General features: G+C 42.3%; 1 protein-coding gene across 5 annotated transcripts in view; it reads left to right on the top strand.

The window, feature by feature from the left end:
- The window catches only part of mast4 (microtubule associated serine/threonine kinase family member 4), a 172,053-nt gene that overhangs the window by 144,916 nt on the left and 12,563 nt on the right, over nucleotides 1-14,574 (top strand). For all 5 annotated transcript variants that reach the window (XM_036977104.1, XM_036977102.1, XM_036977101.1 and 2 more), the window contains 13 exons: nucleotides 245-320; nucleotides 656-865; nucleotides 1,338-1,439; nucleotides 1,900-2,032; nucleotides 6,953-7,014; nucleotides 7,101-7,192; nucleotides 7,626-7,834; nucleotides 8,076-8,214; nucleotides 8,650-8,782; nucleotides 9,040-9,205; nucleotides 10,616-10,717; nucleotides 11,736-11,858; nucleotides 11,967-12,082. In XM_036977104.1, coding sequence (XP_036832999.1) covers nucleotides 245-320; nucleotides 656-865; nucleotides 1,338-1,439; nucleotides 1,900-2,032; nucleotides 6,953-7,014; nucleotides 7,101-7,192; nucleotides 7,626-7,834; nucleotides 8,076-8,214; nucleotides 8,650-8,782; nucleotides 9,040-9,205; nucleotides 10,616-10,717; nucleotides 11,736-11,858; nucleotides 11,967-12,082 — 1,663 coding nt within the window. The remainder of the gene's footprint in view (nucleotides 1-244; nucleotides 321-655; nucleotides 866-1,337; nucleotides 1,440-1,899; nucleotides 2,033-6,952; nucleotides 7,015-7,100; nucleotides 7,193-7,625; nucleotides 7,835-8,075; nucleotides 8,215-8,649; nucleotides 8,783-9,039; nucleotides 9,206-10,615; nucleotides 10,718-11,735; nucleotides 11,859-11,966; nucleotides 12,083-14,574) is intronic.

Raw genomic sequence — 14,574 nt, 5'->3', positions numbered from 1 at the left:
TGTGCAAACATTTCTAAAAACCTGTTTTTGCTTTGTCAATATGGGGTACTGTGTGTAGATTAATGAAAAAAATCAATTTAATACATTTTAGAGTAAGGATGTAAAGCAACCAAATGTGGAAAAAGTCAAGGCGTCTGAATACTTTCCGAAAGCACTGTATATCAATGCATTTTTTTGCTGTAAGATACAGTATGTGTTGTAATATAAGTACTGATCTTTCCTTTATATTCTTATTTGTTTGCAGCCCTGGAAGATCCCCATCCTGTTGTGATCATGAGATTATTATGATGAACCATGTCTACAAGGAACGCTTTCCTAAGGTGAGGGGCCTTGTCGCCTGTCATTTGGTATCAAAACAAAATGCCAATGTCTTACATAAGGTTTATTACACAGTGACAAAATAGTTGCTCTTTTTTAGCCACTTCTAAACTTTTTACCCTCTCTGACCACTTTTGCCACCCCTTTCTACCACCTTTAAACCTTTTTACCCTCTCTCTCTCTCTCTCTCTCTCTCGTTCTCTCTCTCTCTCTCTCTCTCTCTCTCGTTCTCTCTCTCTCTCTCTCTCTCGTTCTCTCTCTCTCTCGTCCTCTCTCGTCCTCTCTCGTCCTCTCTCGTCCTCTCCTTCTAACCTTTTCCACCCCTCCATGTCTCAAGGCCACGGCCCAGATGGAGGAGAGGATCCAGGAGATCATCCGGACCAGCTCCCCGGAGAGCGTGCTGCCGCTGGCGGACGGTGTGCTGGGGTTTGCCCACCATCAGATCATCGAGCTGGTCCGCGACTGCCTGGAGAAGAGCCGCCTGGGCCACGTCACCTCGCGCTACTTCTGTGAGCTCACCGACAAGCTGGAGAAGCTATTCCAGGAGGTGGGTGACCCTACTGGTGCAGCTCAGTAATGTTAAGTGGTTACCTTTCCTTGTGTCGTCTACTCCGATATTAATCATCTGGCATAATGAAGGAAAGTAGACGAGGAAAGAAAGCAATAGAGAGTAGTGTGGTGCCACCTGCCCCACTTTAAAATACATGAACCTTTTACCATAGTAATAAGCACAGTGTAATTACAATATCGGTACACATTACTGCATAGGACTTTGATACAATCAAACAGATTCTTTCACCAAAATTATTTGATTTACAGTGCTCTCTTACCGCTACGGTATTCAAAGTCATTTTTTAAGTGAGGTATTCTGTATTGCTCAGTGTCCTCTCCCCTCATGCAGGCTTTCTATGATAATCCCTCCCTCTTACTTAATGGTACTTCCAGTCCCGAGCACTGATCAGCTCACAGGTCTGTATAAAATGTTGAGCGAGTGTGTTCTGTTGTGTGTGTGTGTATAGTCCACGTCCCGGTCGGAGAGCCAGGAGGTGAACTTCATCAAAGAGCTGGTAAAGAAGATCCTCATTGTCATCGCCAGGCCAGCGCGCCTCCTGGAATGCCTGGTATGTCTCGCCTGATTGTCACTAGTTAGCTACCAAGCACATGGCAATGACTTCTCACTCACACATATTACAAAAATTATACTAGGGCCAGGAGTTTTTCCTGACCATGTGGGGTGACTAGTCAAATCTCTGGGCATTAATACTAAATATGACTTATTTCTGTCCCACGGCTAATCAGAACTACACAAATGACCACGTAGCTCTATCTAAACTAGGTTTCAATTATGTGAGTCATTTGACAGACATCTCATCCATGTCTCTGTTGTATAAAGACGAGGCTTGCGACCTGGTGACGAGCCATACAGATGCATCCTCCTCGCACTCCTGCTATTGATTGATTGTTACATTATCAACCCAGAGAAAAGCCAACAGCACTCAGACAATGCCTATTGAAACTTAAAACTAAGAGTTCCAGAAGTGTTGTAGTGAAACCTGTGTCCCTGTGTTGTCCTCTCCTCAGGAGTTTGATCCAGAGGAGTTCTACCATCTGTTGGAGGCTGCCGAGGGTCACGCCAAAGAGGGCCAGGGCATCAAGACTGACATCCCCCGCTACATCATCAGCCAGTTGGGGCTCACACGGGACCCCCTGGAAGGTATGCCAGGTTTGACCTTTTAGGAGTTGGGCAGGTAGACAGTGCCTAAACCAACATGAGTGGAGGTGCAGCCAAACATCACACATTCAGATTGAAAAGAGTGCTTTCTGCTGAAAGCTGCATGGGGCTGTGAACTCATTCCAGTGGTGGCCTGCTTTATTCAAGTAATCAAGAAGTTTCTGAGTATGTAGAAAATAACTTATTTCGTGATGTGAAACCTAAGATGTGCTAGCCTTGATATTCATGCGCTACAGATGACACTGGCTACGTTCCAATTTTTCACCCGTATCACAAAGTGTACACACTCCCTCATTGATTTAAAAGGAATGGACTGGTGTGAGGAATATGGTGGAAACTCCCTCAAGCCACGCTTGCACCAATCCAATATTTTGCAGTCATGGAAATCCTGGACTTTTAAAATTGTGTTTTCCAGGCGGGGAAAAGTTTAAGAAAATGATCAAATCTAAAACGTTTTGGATAAGTCATGGAAATATATCAAATAGTTAATCTTGATGTACATTTTTTAGGCACAGTTAAAAACATTTTTTTTTTAAATATCAACATATAAGCCAGGATCGGAATGCACTTTAGTGCGTCCGTGATTGCGCACATCACCTGCATGTGTGCGAGAGGAGTGGGCCGTTGCTCAAGGAGAGAGAGACAGTTGGACATTGCAGCGGCAGGCAGGTAGGCCTATAAAATATGATAGAGAACAGACTAATAGCTAGGTAGCCAATTCAAAACATATATTGTACCCTGTAATTAACTGTTTAACTATTATTAACATGATTGTTTGCATATCCCTAAAACTTTCCACCAACACTCGTGAATAAGGTCATACAAAATTGATTTACTTTCTTGAACAATTCATTTAAACAGTTATTTTTGACTGAACAAATGATTCATTTCACCATTGTATTAGTTGGGATTCCGTTCAATCTCGATGAATCCAAATAAGTTTGAATCGCAAACAGTTATTTTTTTTATGTAGCCTTTCTTTTGGATTATGTGGTTTCAAAACTTGTTTTGTAGATACTTCCAGTTTATTTGGGCATCCAATGTATGGGACATTGCAACGAGCCTGACGTGAATGATATACTGCTTTCCCGCGAACAGGCCCAGATCCCCATCATTTGCATGAAGAGAAGGTGACGAAAAAGGGGCCAGAGGGCAGGCTGCCTTCTGGGAGTTCGTAGGCGATCGAAGAAACTCCCACTTCCTTCCATTTTGCTAGCAAACGTGCAATCTTTGGAAAATAAAATCGATGACCTAGGCGGAAGATTAAACTACCAAGGGGACATTCAAAACTGTAATCTTTTTTATTTTTTTATTTTACCCCTTTTTCTCCCCAATTTCGTGGTATCCAATTGTTGTAGCTACTATCTTGTCTCATTGCTACAACTCCCGTACGGGCTCGGGAGAGACGAAGGTTGAATGTCATGCGTCCTCCGATACACGACCCAACCAGCCGTACTGCTTCTTAACACAGCGCGCATCCAACCCGGAAGCCAGCCGCACCAATGTGTCGGAGGCTACACCGGGAAAACGCTCACCCAGAGGCGGCTCTCCTAGTAGCCGGGGACTTTAATGCAGGGAAACTTAAATCTGTTTCACCAAATTTCTATCAGCGTGTTAAATATGCAACCAGAGGGAAAAAAGCTCTGGACCACCTTTACTCTACACACAGACGTGTACAAAGCTCTCCCTCGCCCTCCATTTGGCAAATCTGACCATAATTATATCCTCCTGATTCCTGCTGGCAAGCAAAAATTAAAGCAGGAAGCACCGTGATTCAATCAATAAAAAAGTGGTTAGATGAAGCAGCTTCTACCGCCAAGCCTTAAGACTCCAGAACATCTAATCAAATGGCTACCCAGACTATTTGCATTGCCCTCCCCCTTCTTTTACACCGCTGCTACTCTGTTATCATCTATGCATAGTCACTTTAACTCTACCGACGTATACATATTACCTCAACAAACCGGTGCCCCCGCACATTGACTCTGTACCAGTACCTCCGTGTATAGTCTCGCTGTTATTTTACTGCTGCTCTTTAATTACTTGTTACTTTTATTTTTTACTCATATTTTTTTAAACTGCCATGTCGGTTAGGGGCTCGTAAGTTGTATTCGGCGCATGTGACTAATAACATTTTAATTGATTTTGATTTGAAATGTGGTTTGTTAGAGAGGACTGGAATAAAAGCCTGCACATGAGCTCTCCTGGAGGATGGTTGACCACCCTTGATTACATAACATTACAACCAAGTATATTTTATGCCTTTTGAAATAATTAGCTCATTCAATATATCAAAAATAGAAAATATATATTTTAAAAAATAGCTGAAAACCGGACAGGGCCATGAATTGGAGATTGTATACATGAGTGAAAAATGCCCATTAAGTCAAATCCAAATCACCAATCCTATTCAAATCCTAAATAACAGCTGAAAATGATAAGGATTCCATCATAACCGTCCTCACTGATACCAGAGAGGATGCTCTCACTCGTAGGCTCTGTTGCTGAGGAGTTTGTTCATCTCAAAGTCCATCTCGCAGGGCTTTCGTCTGGCTTTCGTCTGGATCGCAGGGCCGCGTTCAGACTGATCGAGTGTGTAATCATTAGTCCAACAGTTGCGTTCCGTTTGCTTCTGTTTAAGAAATGTTTTTAAACAGAATTGGCGGTCTGAGTACACCCCTGATTACACGCAAACAGTTCTCTTTCAGAGCCACGTACAAACAGCTCGGTGGAGTCCTCCTTGCATCTACGTGCTCTCCTCCTCTCACCTTTTGCCTTTGCTTGTGGACTTCAATGCACGACACATCAGCTGTCTGTGACCATGCGAAAAACCTTTCAAACCACACATAGCCTATATCATTGTCACCATATGTTAGTAAACCTGCTAAAATCATGCAGTACAATCAGTAAGCAGTATAGCAGTTACACCAGCGGGCTCCGTTGACAATCAAATTAATTTTTCAAAAGCTTACCTTGACTTGGAAGAGTTCCTTGTGATGGATAGTCATAGCCAGCTAGCTAACATAGCATTTATCTGTTTGAGCTGGGTGTTTGAGTAGGCTAAACTAGCTAGTTGCATTTGCTAGCTAAGTAAGTGAAAGTAAAAAAATATATAAATTATATGTAAATATAGCAAGCACTTTCTTGCTCCTCCATTTAAGAAATTATTTTGTTCCCAGATTGTTTCTCTTTGAGTCAACTACTCACCACATTTTATGCACTGCAGTGCTAGCTAGATGTAGCTGATGCTTTCAGTACTAGATTAAATCTCTGACCCTTTGATTGGGTGGACAACATGTCAGGTCATGCTTCAAGAGCTCTGATAGGTTGGAGGATGTCTATTGGAAGTTGCCATAATTACTGTGTAAGTCTATGGAAGGTGGTGAGAACCATGAGCCTCCTAGATTTTGTATTGAAGTCAATGTACCCAGAGTAGGGTGGAAGCTTGCTGTCCTCCGGTTTCACCATGGTGCTACCCTACAGAGTGCTGTTGAGGCTACTGTCGACCTTCATTTTTTTTAATCAATTATTCAATGAGGTGAATAGATTGTATTGTATATCATCCCATCACTTCTCACACTTTGTTCTCAAAGCACCTGTCAACACTACATTGATGACCTGATGAGAATATAAGCATAAGATTTCTGATCGTGAATCTACTTCACCCAACCAGTTTCATCAGAACACTACAGCCTAAATTGGTTTCTTAATCTCGTTTCAGTGGAGGAGAGGAATCATCGGCAAATAATTTATTACATTTTAATTAACGTTAACGTCCTCGTGAAACTCCCTCCGTAATGTACTGAGAGAAAATAATATAATTGAAATAAATCCTAATTATGTTTTCGATATTGGTGTTTAACGTTTTGAAAGCATTGCTGGAGCAGAATTCTTTTTTTAGATAAGATGAATTACTTGTATTACTACTACAGAAGAACTAGTACTAGAAGTACCAGCTACCCAATTACCAAAATATTGTCAGCATTACAGCTAACTTTTCTAGCAAGGCTAATATAACTAGCAAGGCTAATATAACTAGCAAGGCTAATATAACTAGCAAGGCTAATATGACTAGCAAGGCTAATATGACTAGCAAGGCTAATATAACTAGCTAGGCTAATATAACTAGCAAGGCTAATATGACAAGAATAGAGAAGTTCTATGATGGTGGCGTAGAGTGATGTCCTGTACTGAACTGACTGCCATCCTAATGTGCCTCTCCTCTCTCCACTCAAACCCCAGCGTTCATTCTGACTAATTGGGAACAAATGGTCTCCCTATAGAGCTGAAACAGATCGACACAGACTGGCTCACTAACCTCCGTCCTCATTGGCCAATGTCTCTTGACTCATTTCCCCTGGGCCTATCCTGTGTTTTTTTCTTGCCCAGTAGCCTGGAGCGCTGGAAGCAGCCTCCTAGGCAGGGACAGATGCTAAGTTACATTAGAAATGTGTTTAGTGTCACTGTTGGGATGACCGAACAACCCACTCCTGATTCGCTAGCTCCTGCTGTTCATACAGTGCTGATGGGAGGGGATGCACACACACATGCATGTGCATGCCCGAATGTACACGCAAGAGACACACGCACACACAGGAGTGTTCTGAAGTTGTGGTTTTCTTATTGGATGTCCGACATGTGTTTGTGTTGCTGCCTCTTCTGGTTTCCATGTAATTTCCCCTCCTGTAGGATTTCTCAGACTCCGCTCAACAGACTGTTTCTTAACTGCCAAATAAAGTGTGTTAATATACAGTACTCTCTATAGGCTTTGACTAAATGTTGGAGTATATAGAAGACATCTGGATCCAAAGGGCACTGTTTTGTGTCTGAAGGTGAAAATGCTGAAATGGCGAAGTTGAATGAAATGCTGACATGTTGTTTCTCTCGGTCCTGCTCCTCTAGAAATTGCTCAGATGACCAGTTATGATAGTGGGATAGCTGAAACACCCGAGACAGATGACTCTGTGAGTATTCAGCATATTTTATTCAAGTTTTTAGTTGCAGGTTATTATTTCAGTAGAATAAAGTTTCTCTCCTCTTGTCCTCCCAGTCCCAGAGTCTGAACGCGGCCCTGCGATCCAGACGAAAGCCCTGCGAGATGGACTTTGAGATGAACAAACTCATCAGCAACGGAGCCTACGGGTGAGAGCATCTTCTCTGGTATCAGTGAGGACGGTTATGATGGAATTCTGATCTGTTTCAGCTGTTATTTAGTGTTTGAATGGGATATGTGATTTGGGTTTATACAAAGGACATTTTTCACTTATGTTTACCATCTCCAATTCATGGCCCTGTCCTGTTTTCTTCCTAAGCCATGATCTAAGGTGTGTTTCCTGAGTTAATTAAGCAATTAATCTCCCATCATGCTTAGGGTCATGTATAAATGCCAAGGCACATTGAAGCTGTTCTGCTGACTCGTGGCCCAACACCCTATTAAGACACTTTGTTGGTGTTTTCTTTATTTTGGCAGTTACCTGCATATGACTAACAATGTCATTCTCTGACCGAGCAATATATGCTTGATTTACCTCAGCCTGAACAGTGTGTCTGATGTATTGTCTTCTCACTGTAACAGGGCTGTGTATCTGGTGCGCCACAAGGAGACCAAGCAGCGCTTTGCCATGAAGAAGATCAACAAACAGAACCTGATGCTGAGGAACCAGATCCAGCAGGCATTTGTGGAAAGAGACATCCTGACCTTCGCTGAGAACCCCTTCGTGGTCTCAATGTTCTGCTCCTTCGAAACACGACGACACCTCTGCATGGTCATGGAGTATGTGGAAGGTAGGCAGCCATTTATTTTTTTCTTTTCTTTCTTACCAAAACTGTGGAAGACCGGAGGCTCACCAGGGGGATAAACTGCTCTAGAAATACTGGTTAATGTTGTTCAGCCCTATTATTTACCAAAAGTATTACCAATTTTGGGTAGGGATTAATCATATGTTGAATGTACTTCATTGTAGTATATAGTATTTTAATGTCAGAATTAACTCGGTAAGACAATTCTGTGTCTGTATGCCATTAGGCGGTGACTGTGCCAACCTGTTAAAGAACATGGGCCCCCTGCCTGTGGACATGGCCAAGATGTACTTTGCTGAGACGGTGCTGGCTCTGGAGTACCTCCACAACTATGGCATCGTCCACAGGGACCTTAAACCAGACAAGTCAGTCTCTAATATCACTATAGTATAGTCGGCTACTATCACTGGGAATGTGTATAGATATAGTCTAATCTCAGATCTGTTAGTGCTGTTAGTGCTGCTTAGCCTGGTAAGACAACACATGTCATAGTAGTTGGCAAGACTGCATGAACAGATCTGGTTAGACACCCTTCAGACTGCTGATCTTTACGTTTTTAAAATAGTCAGTCACTTTGGTCATTGATGTCTATCAATCACATTTATTTTATGAAGCCCTTTATACATGAGCAATTGTCACAAAGTGCTTTACAGATACCCAGCCTAAAATCCCAAAGAGCAAGCAAAGCAGATGCAGAGGCACAAATGTCACTCATTTACTTATTATATTCTGAGCCAGATTTGGAGATCTATCTTCATTGGTATCTATGTGATGCTCGTGTCTTTCTCCCCTACCCTCAGTCTGTTGGTGACCTCCATGGGCCACATCAAGCTGACAGACTTTGGGCTGTCCAAGGTGGGCCTGATGAACATGACCACTAACCTGTATGAGGGACACATAGAGAAGGACGCCCGAGAGTTCTCTGATAAACAGGTACAGTGTGTAGAGATGGATTGGCATTCTACCTACAGTATAGGCCAGTCTTTCTCACTCATTTATAGTTTCTCATAATTAAAACAAGCAAGCAGAGAGAACATGACCGTTACGGTATCCGGTTTGAACACTGTTTGACGTGCTCAGACTGAATACCTACAGCTTGTGATTGTTTATCAAATATGACACAGTTTCAAGCCTCAACGCTTCACCAAAACGTACTACTAGTACCTGTTGCCTTCTGTCTGTGTGTGTAGGTGTGTGGGACCCCAGAGTACATCGCTCCAGAGGTGATCCTTAGACAGGGTTATGGGAAACCAGTGGACTGGTGGGCCATGGGCATCATACTCTATGAGTTCCTGGTGGGTTGCGTACCCTTCTTTGGAGACACACCAGAAGAACTGTTCGGACAGGTCATCAGTGGTCAGTCTCACTTCTCTCTTTTTGAGTTGACATTTAGGGCGAATCCTAAATTCCAATTATGTTGAAATTTCACTTAACATTGACAACAATGCATTACTAAGTAGGAGAAAAATCTGAAGGTCTTTATCCCCAGTGAATGGGAAAGATTGGCAATATCTAACTAAATAGAATGGAATTGGATGGTGCCAATCTTTCCCATTTATTTGGGATCAAGGCATGTTATGCACAAAACCAATTGTGTGGGATGTGGCTTACATTAAAACTAAAGACATTTCTCAAGTTCAAATGTATGATAACTTCCTTATGGCTGTTGTGTTCAAGCCTTTTTACATTTACAGCACATTATGATAATTAAAGGAACAAGACTTTAAAAAATGACAGCAGTGGAAGTTGTTAGAGAGAAGTCAATACAGGGAACGTCAGAGAGCCCCCTCTATCTATCCTATGAAATTGAATGGTGTGCTTTGACAGATTTGGTGTGCTCTATATTGTGCCAAATTCCTTATGGCCATTGTTTTCTAGCCATTTTAAATGTATAGCACAGACATGGTGTATTCGCCTACTTATTATATGCAACAAATAAGATTTTTTTTTTTTAAATGTCAGCATGTGATGTTCTTTGTAAACTGATCCTTTACACATAAGCTCGATCTATCCTATGTTAATTAATGTGGTGCCATGACAGATTTGGTGTGCTCTCCATCATACTAGACCATAGAGACCCAGTGTTAATTAAAGGGCTCTGAACACACTGAGCTGAATGCCACGCTGCTCAGGCCTGAGGGCCACCATGCATATTCATGCCCCACTCCCAAATTTGATTAAAATGGGGGCCTCATGGCGCCAAAGAGACAACCGTGGCATGGCACAGAATCTACTGGTTTGGTATACACTGGTATTTCTCAACTGTTGCTAGCGGTCTACACTGGTCAAACACACATGAACAGACTCACACACATACACACAAACATGCAGACACAATCATTTTTTCAGACCTGGATAACACATTATTTTAGTACTGGAGAACAGACACTGATGAATTGAATTTCTCATCCTTGAGGTAGTGAAGGTTGTCAATAATAAACAATATGACCTTTGTCTAAGGAAGTGCACAATAGCATGCATTAATCAGATTATAATTGTGGGACTGTTAAAACTGTGGCTCACAGCTAACTCAGTATGTGTTGTCTATGGGATATTGCTAGCTGCTAGCTAACTCAGTATGTGTTGTCTCATGGATATTGCTAACTGCTAGCTAACTCAGTATGTGTTGTCTATGGGATATTGCTAGCTGCTAGCTAACTCAGTATTTGTTATCTCATGGATATTGCTAACTGCTAGTTAATGCAGTATATGTTGTTTCTGGGATATTACTAAGTGCTAACGAACTGAGTATGTGTTGTTTCCCAGATGAGATCAACTGGCCGGAGGGAGAGGACGCTCCCCCTGCTGACTCCCAGGAACTGATCACCCTCCTACTCAGACAGAACCCCCTGGAGAGGATGGGCACAGGTAGTCAAGTCACAAGTTGTGCACAACACATGCCACACACAAATACAATTTTCACACTACCGAGCCAAGCCAAGCTGTACTGGGCTGGCCTGGTTTCACATTCACCATAGTTGATGGAACCGTGCTGGGAAGGACCATGTGTAAAGAACCTACAGTTCTGGCACATTTATGTGGGTTACTTTTAGTTTGTTGAAACTCAGCACCTTTTTACTGTCAAGAGGTTTTACAACCAGTTATGACCTACCAGGGAGCATTCTCTCTCCTCAGATAAAATATTCCAGGTACAGACAGTGCTATATTCCCATAACTGTCCATGTGGCTTCTCATCACAGCGCATTATTTAAACATACAGAGGGAGAAATTGGGTCAACCAAATAGGCGGAACAGTTTATCACATAACAATACTGCCTTGTAAATGGGCCCCCTCAGGAATGTCGACCTGGGCAAGGTCACGCATCATCAGCGTCTGCGGATCGTAAACATTGTCCCTGACCGGAGACCACGGGCCGCCCACTGTTTGACTACGTCTAAATGGCACCCTATTCCCTATATCGCCCATAGGGCTCTGGTCAAAGGTAGTGCAGCATAGGGAATAGTGGGCCATTTAGGATGTAAATTTAGTCTCCTGCGTAGCAGATTCAATCTAATCAGGTTACACGGGACTGCATTCATCAGAGCCTATCCCCTGGGTCGAGTCGAACCATTCAGCAGGCGGTCCTCCGTCCCTTCCTCAAAGGTCACCGGCAGGAAATTGCACTGCATAATTTATGACCGGTGATACGACTTTTGGGTGCCAGCCAATGATAAAGCGAGGAAGAAATGTTAGCGTCTGCACTTCTTCCTTTTGTGTTGGGGCATTGCCACCGCTGTCCAATGTCAACCTTTATCTTGGACGGAGCGGAAGTGTTTGAGTGCGTTTGTAGTGCTTGCATTCACTAGTCTTTTGTGTGCAAGATATCTGTGTATCTCTGAGTGTCTCTGTGTTCTTAATGTGTACTGCATGTCCTTCCATCCTTAGGTGGTGCATATGAGGTGAAGCACCACCAGTTCTTCCACACTCTGGACTGGGACAGTCTGCTGAGACAGAAGGCTGAGTTCATCCCTCAGCTGGAGTCAGAGGACGACACCAGCTACTTTGACAGTGAGTTTACTTCCTGCTCTCAAAATGTACACTAACCTATACTATAGAATACAGCCACTTCAAAAGTGAAAGTTAGTAAAGATGGTAACTAATGTTTTATCCCTACAGCTCGATCGGATAGGTACCATCACTTGGAGACAGAGGAAGAAGAGGAGGATACCAATGATGAAGACTTCAACGTGGAGCTACGTCAGTTCTCGTCCTGCTCTCACAGATTCTCCAAGGTGGATTGTCTTTCTCTTTGTACCTCTCTCTCTGTCTACCCCCCCCCACACACACACACACACACACACACACACACACTCAACACCCCTCTCGTTCTCTCTCTATCTATCCCCCCCCACTCTACCCGCCCCTCCTCTCAGTCTTGATAAATTACAAAAGATTCGCTCAAGGCATTACTGCTTACTCACTTCCATATTACTCCTTATGATTGAAAAACAATGGTGGATCAATGAGGTAGTTACCCTCAACAGAAAATATATGTAGTTCATACAAATATCTGCAGCTTTCAATGAAAACCCAACATGATAGATTTTTGGTCCATCACATTCTTTGCGTCTTTCCCCCCAACCCCCCTGCAGCATGTTATGTAGAGCTCGGCTTTGCATACATTTTCTGCTGCAAATCAGATCTATTTTGGTAGAACTTAGAACACAATGCAAACACACACACACAGACTTGCACACATTGTTGTGCTGCATTGCAGTACGCTCTGCCTCTGAAAATAATGCACAAAGTGCCTTCTAAGGCAGAAGAATGTCTCAGAGAAACCGTTTTTATTCAGTTACCTACCTAGATCTTTCTGACTGTTTGTTACCCACCAGTTTTTTGTGCACAGCCTGATAATCTAACCTGTGGCTAACCAGTGGCTGCTGCCACTATTTTGGAACCACTGGTTGTGGTTTCTATGGTATCAGACTCTGTGTCCCAATACTAAACGGATATATTGATGATAGTAATGGTGTTTAGATGTAGTAATCTTGTCCTCTATGAGGAAAGACTGTAAAGTCTCTGTGTCTGTCCCTGCATGGTGTCCAGGTATGTAGCCCTTTACACTCGTACCCATATACGGGTTGAAAATTGCACATTTGGGCACTGATAAATGACTAAATTGGACACAGTGGAAGTATAGTAACATGCTATAAATTAGGGCTGTGACAATACCAGTATCAAAGTATTTTTTTTCTTGGCAAAAATGAAAACGCAAAGCAGTTCAAACTCTTTGGTCCTTTAAAAACCTGCTGTATGTAAAATATTGTGTGCTTATAGTTTGGAAAATAAATACATGTGACTCTGGATGACAACATAATGTTTGTTTCCAACATTAGTGCTGTTTTCCTGAAGAAGTCAAATCCGCTTTGTGTTTTGTTTCTTTGCCACGATACTAACGAGTATCGCGATACTGGTATCATCCTGGCCCTACTATACATAACTTCTGGCCCTACTATACATAACTTCTGGCCCTACTATACATAACTTCTGGCCCTACTATACATAACTTCTGGCCCTACTATACATAACTTCTGGCCCTACTATACATAACTTCTGGCTCAGTGCTTCACAGCTCTGTATGGGTTTTGACTGACAACCGTTCTGAACTTGAGCACAGCACGCACCCCATCCCTCCCTCTCATTGGGGCAACTTTTGCAAATGTTTTGTTGTCTGAGTGAAGAGTTTAAGAGGACTATGTATTTTGAAAGATGTTGAGGATTATAATAAATACCTTTGATGTCATACAAGCAAGCCAAACACATATTGAGTCTAAATGTGCACTTTACATTTCCATATAACTCGTCATATACAGTGTCAACGTTTATGATCATTATGTTTGATGTACAGTTACAAGATGACATGTCATACCCTGAGTTTATCTGAACAGGAGCCTATGATTGTCGATTAAGAAAATTCACCGCGGCACACGCACCTGAATGCGCTCATGACTCATTTCTATGCACACCAAAATTACGATCTGTTTCTCTGAATTGCACCGTGAAGCCTAAAACTGTAATATCATATTTTATAACTTAGCTAGTCATGTTGGCAAGAGAACAGGCTTTCAAATTGCACAATTTCTAATGGATCATTGTGTGATGGCGGGGATGCAGGGTTGAGTCCCAAATAAAGTAACTACAAGTACACTTGCTCTAGTTCAGGTGTCAAACTCATTCCATGGAGGGCTGAGTGTCTGCATGTTTACGCTCCTCCCTTGTACATGATTGATGAATTATGGTCACTAATTGGTAGAGAACTCCCCTCGCCTGATTGTCTAGGTCTTAATTGAAAGGAGAGACAAACAATCTTCAGACACTAGGCCCTCTATGGAATGAGTTTGACACCCCTGCTCTAAATCCTCAACAATACAGCTAAGAGAGAGTAATAAACACCTTATAGTTTGTCATCCTTGAGTCATAAAGTGCATCGAAATTACTTGGCACACTTTGAAGACGTGTGACACCAGTCCTCACATCAAACCCTTGTAATTTCTGTGTCTTATGTTGCAACTTCCCCAATTATCAAGGAATATTCTCATGTTACTGAATGTATTCTCAGATTTCATTATCAACAAATGCAGCAAAAAAGTACAGTAAATGTAAAATGAACAGTGTAATGTTTGTATTCAGTCTTGTCAGGTGAACTGTTGTCCTCAATTTTGGAGTAATAATTTCCCCATAATCTCCAAACTGTTCCCTTTCAATTGCTACCATTGTTATG

The sequence above is a fragment of the Oncorhynchus mykiss genome, chromosome 5 (assembly GCF_013265735.2).
Source record: "Oncorhynchus mykiss isolate Arlee chromosome 5, USDA_OmykA_1.1, whole genome shotgun sequence".
NCBI lineage: Eukaryota > Metazoa > Chordata > Actinopteri > Salmoniformes > Salmonidae > Oncorhynchus > Oncorhynchus mykiss.
This window is presented reverse-complemented; position numbering and strand designations above follow the sequence as displayed.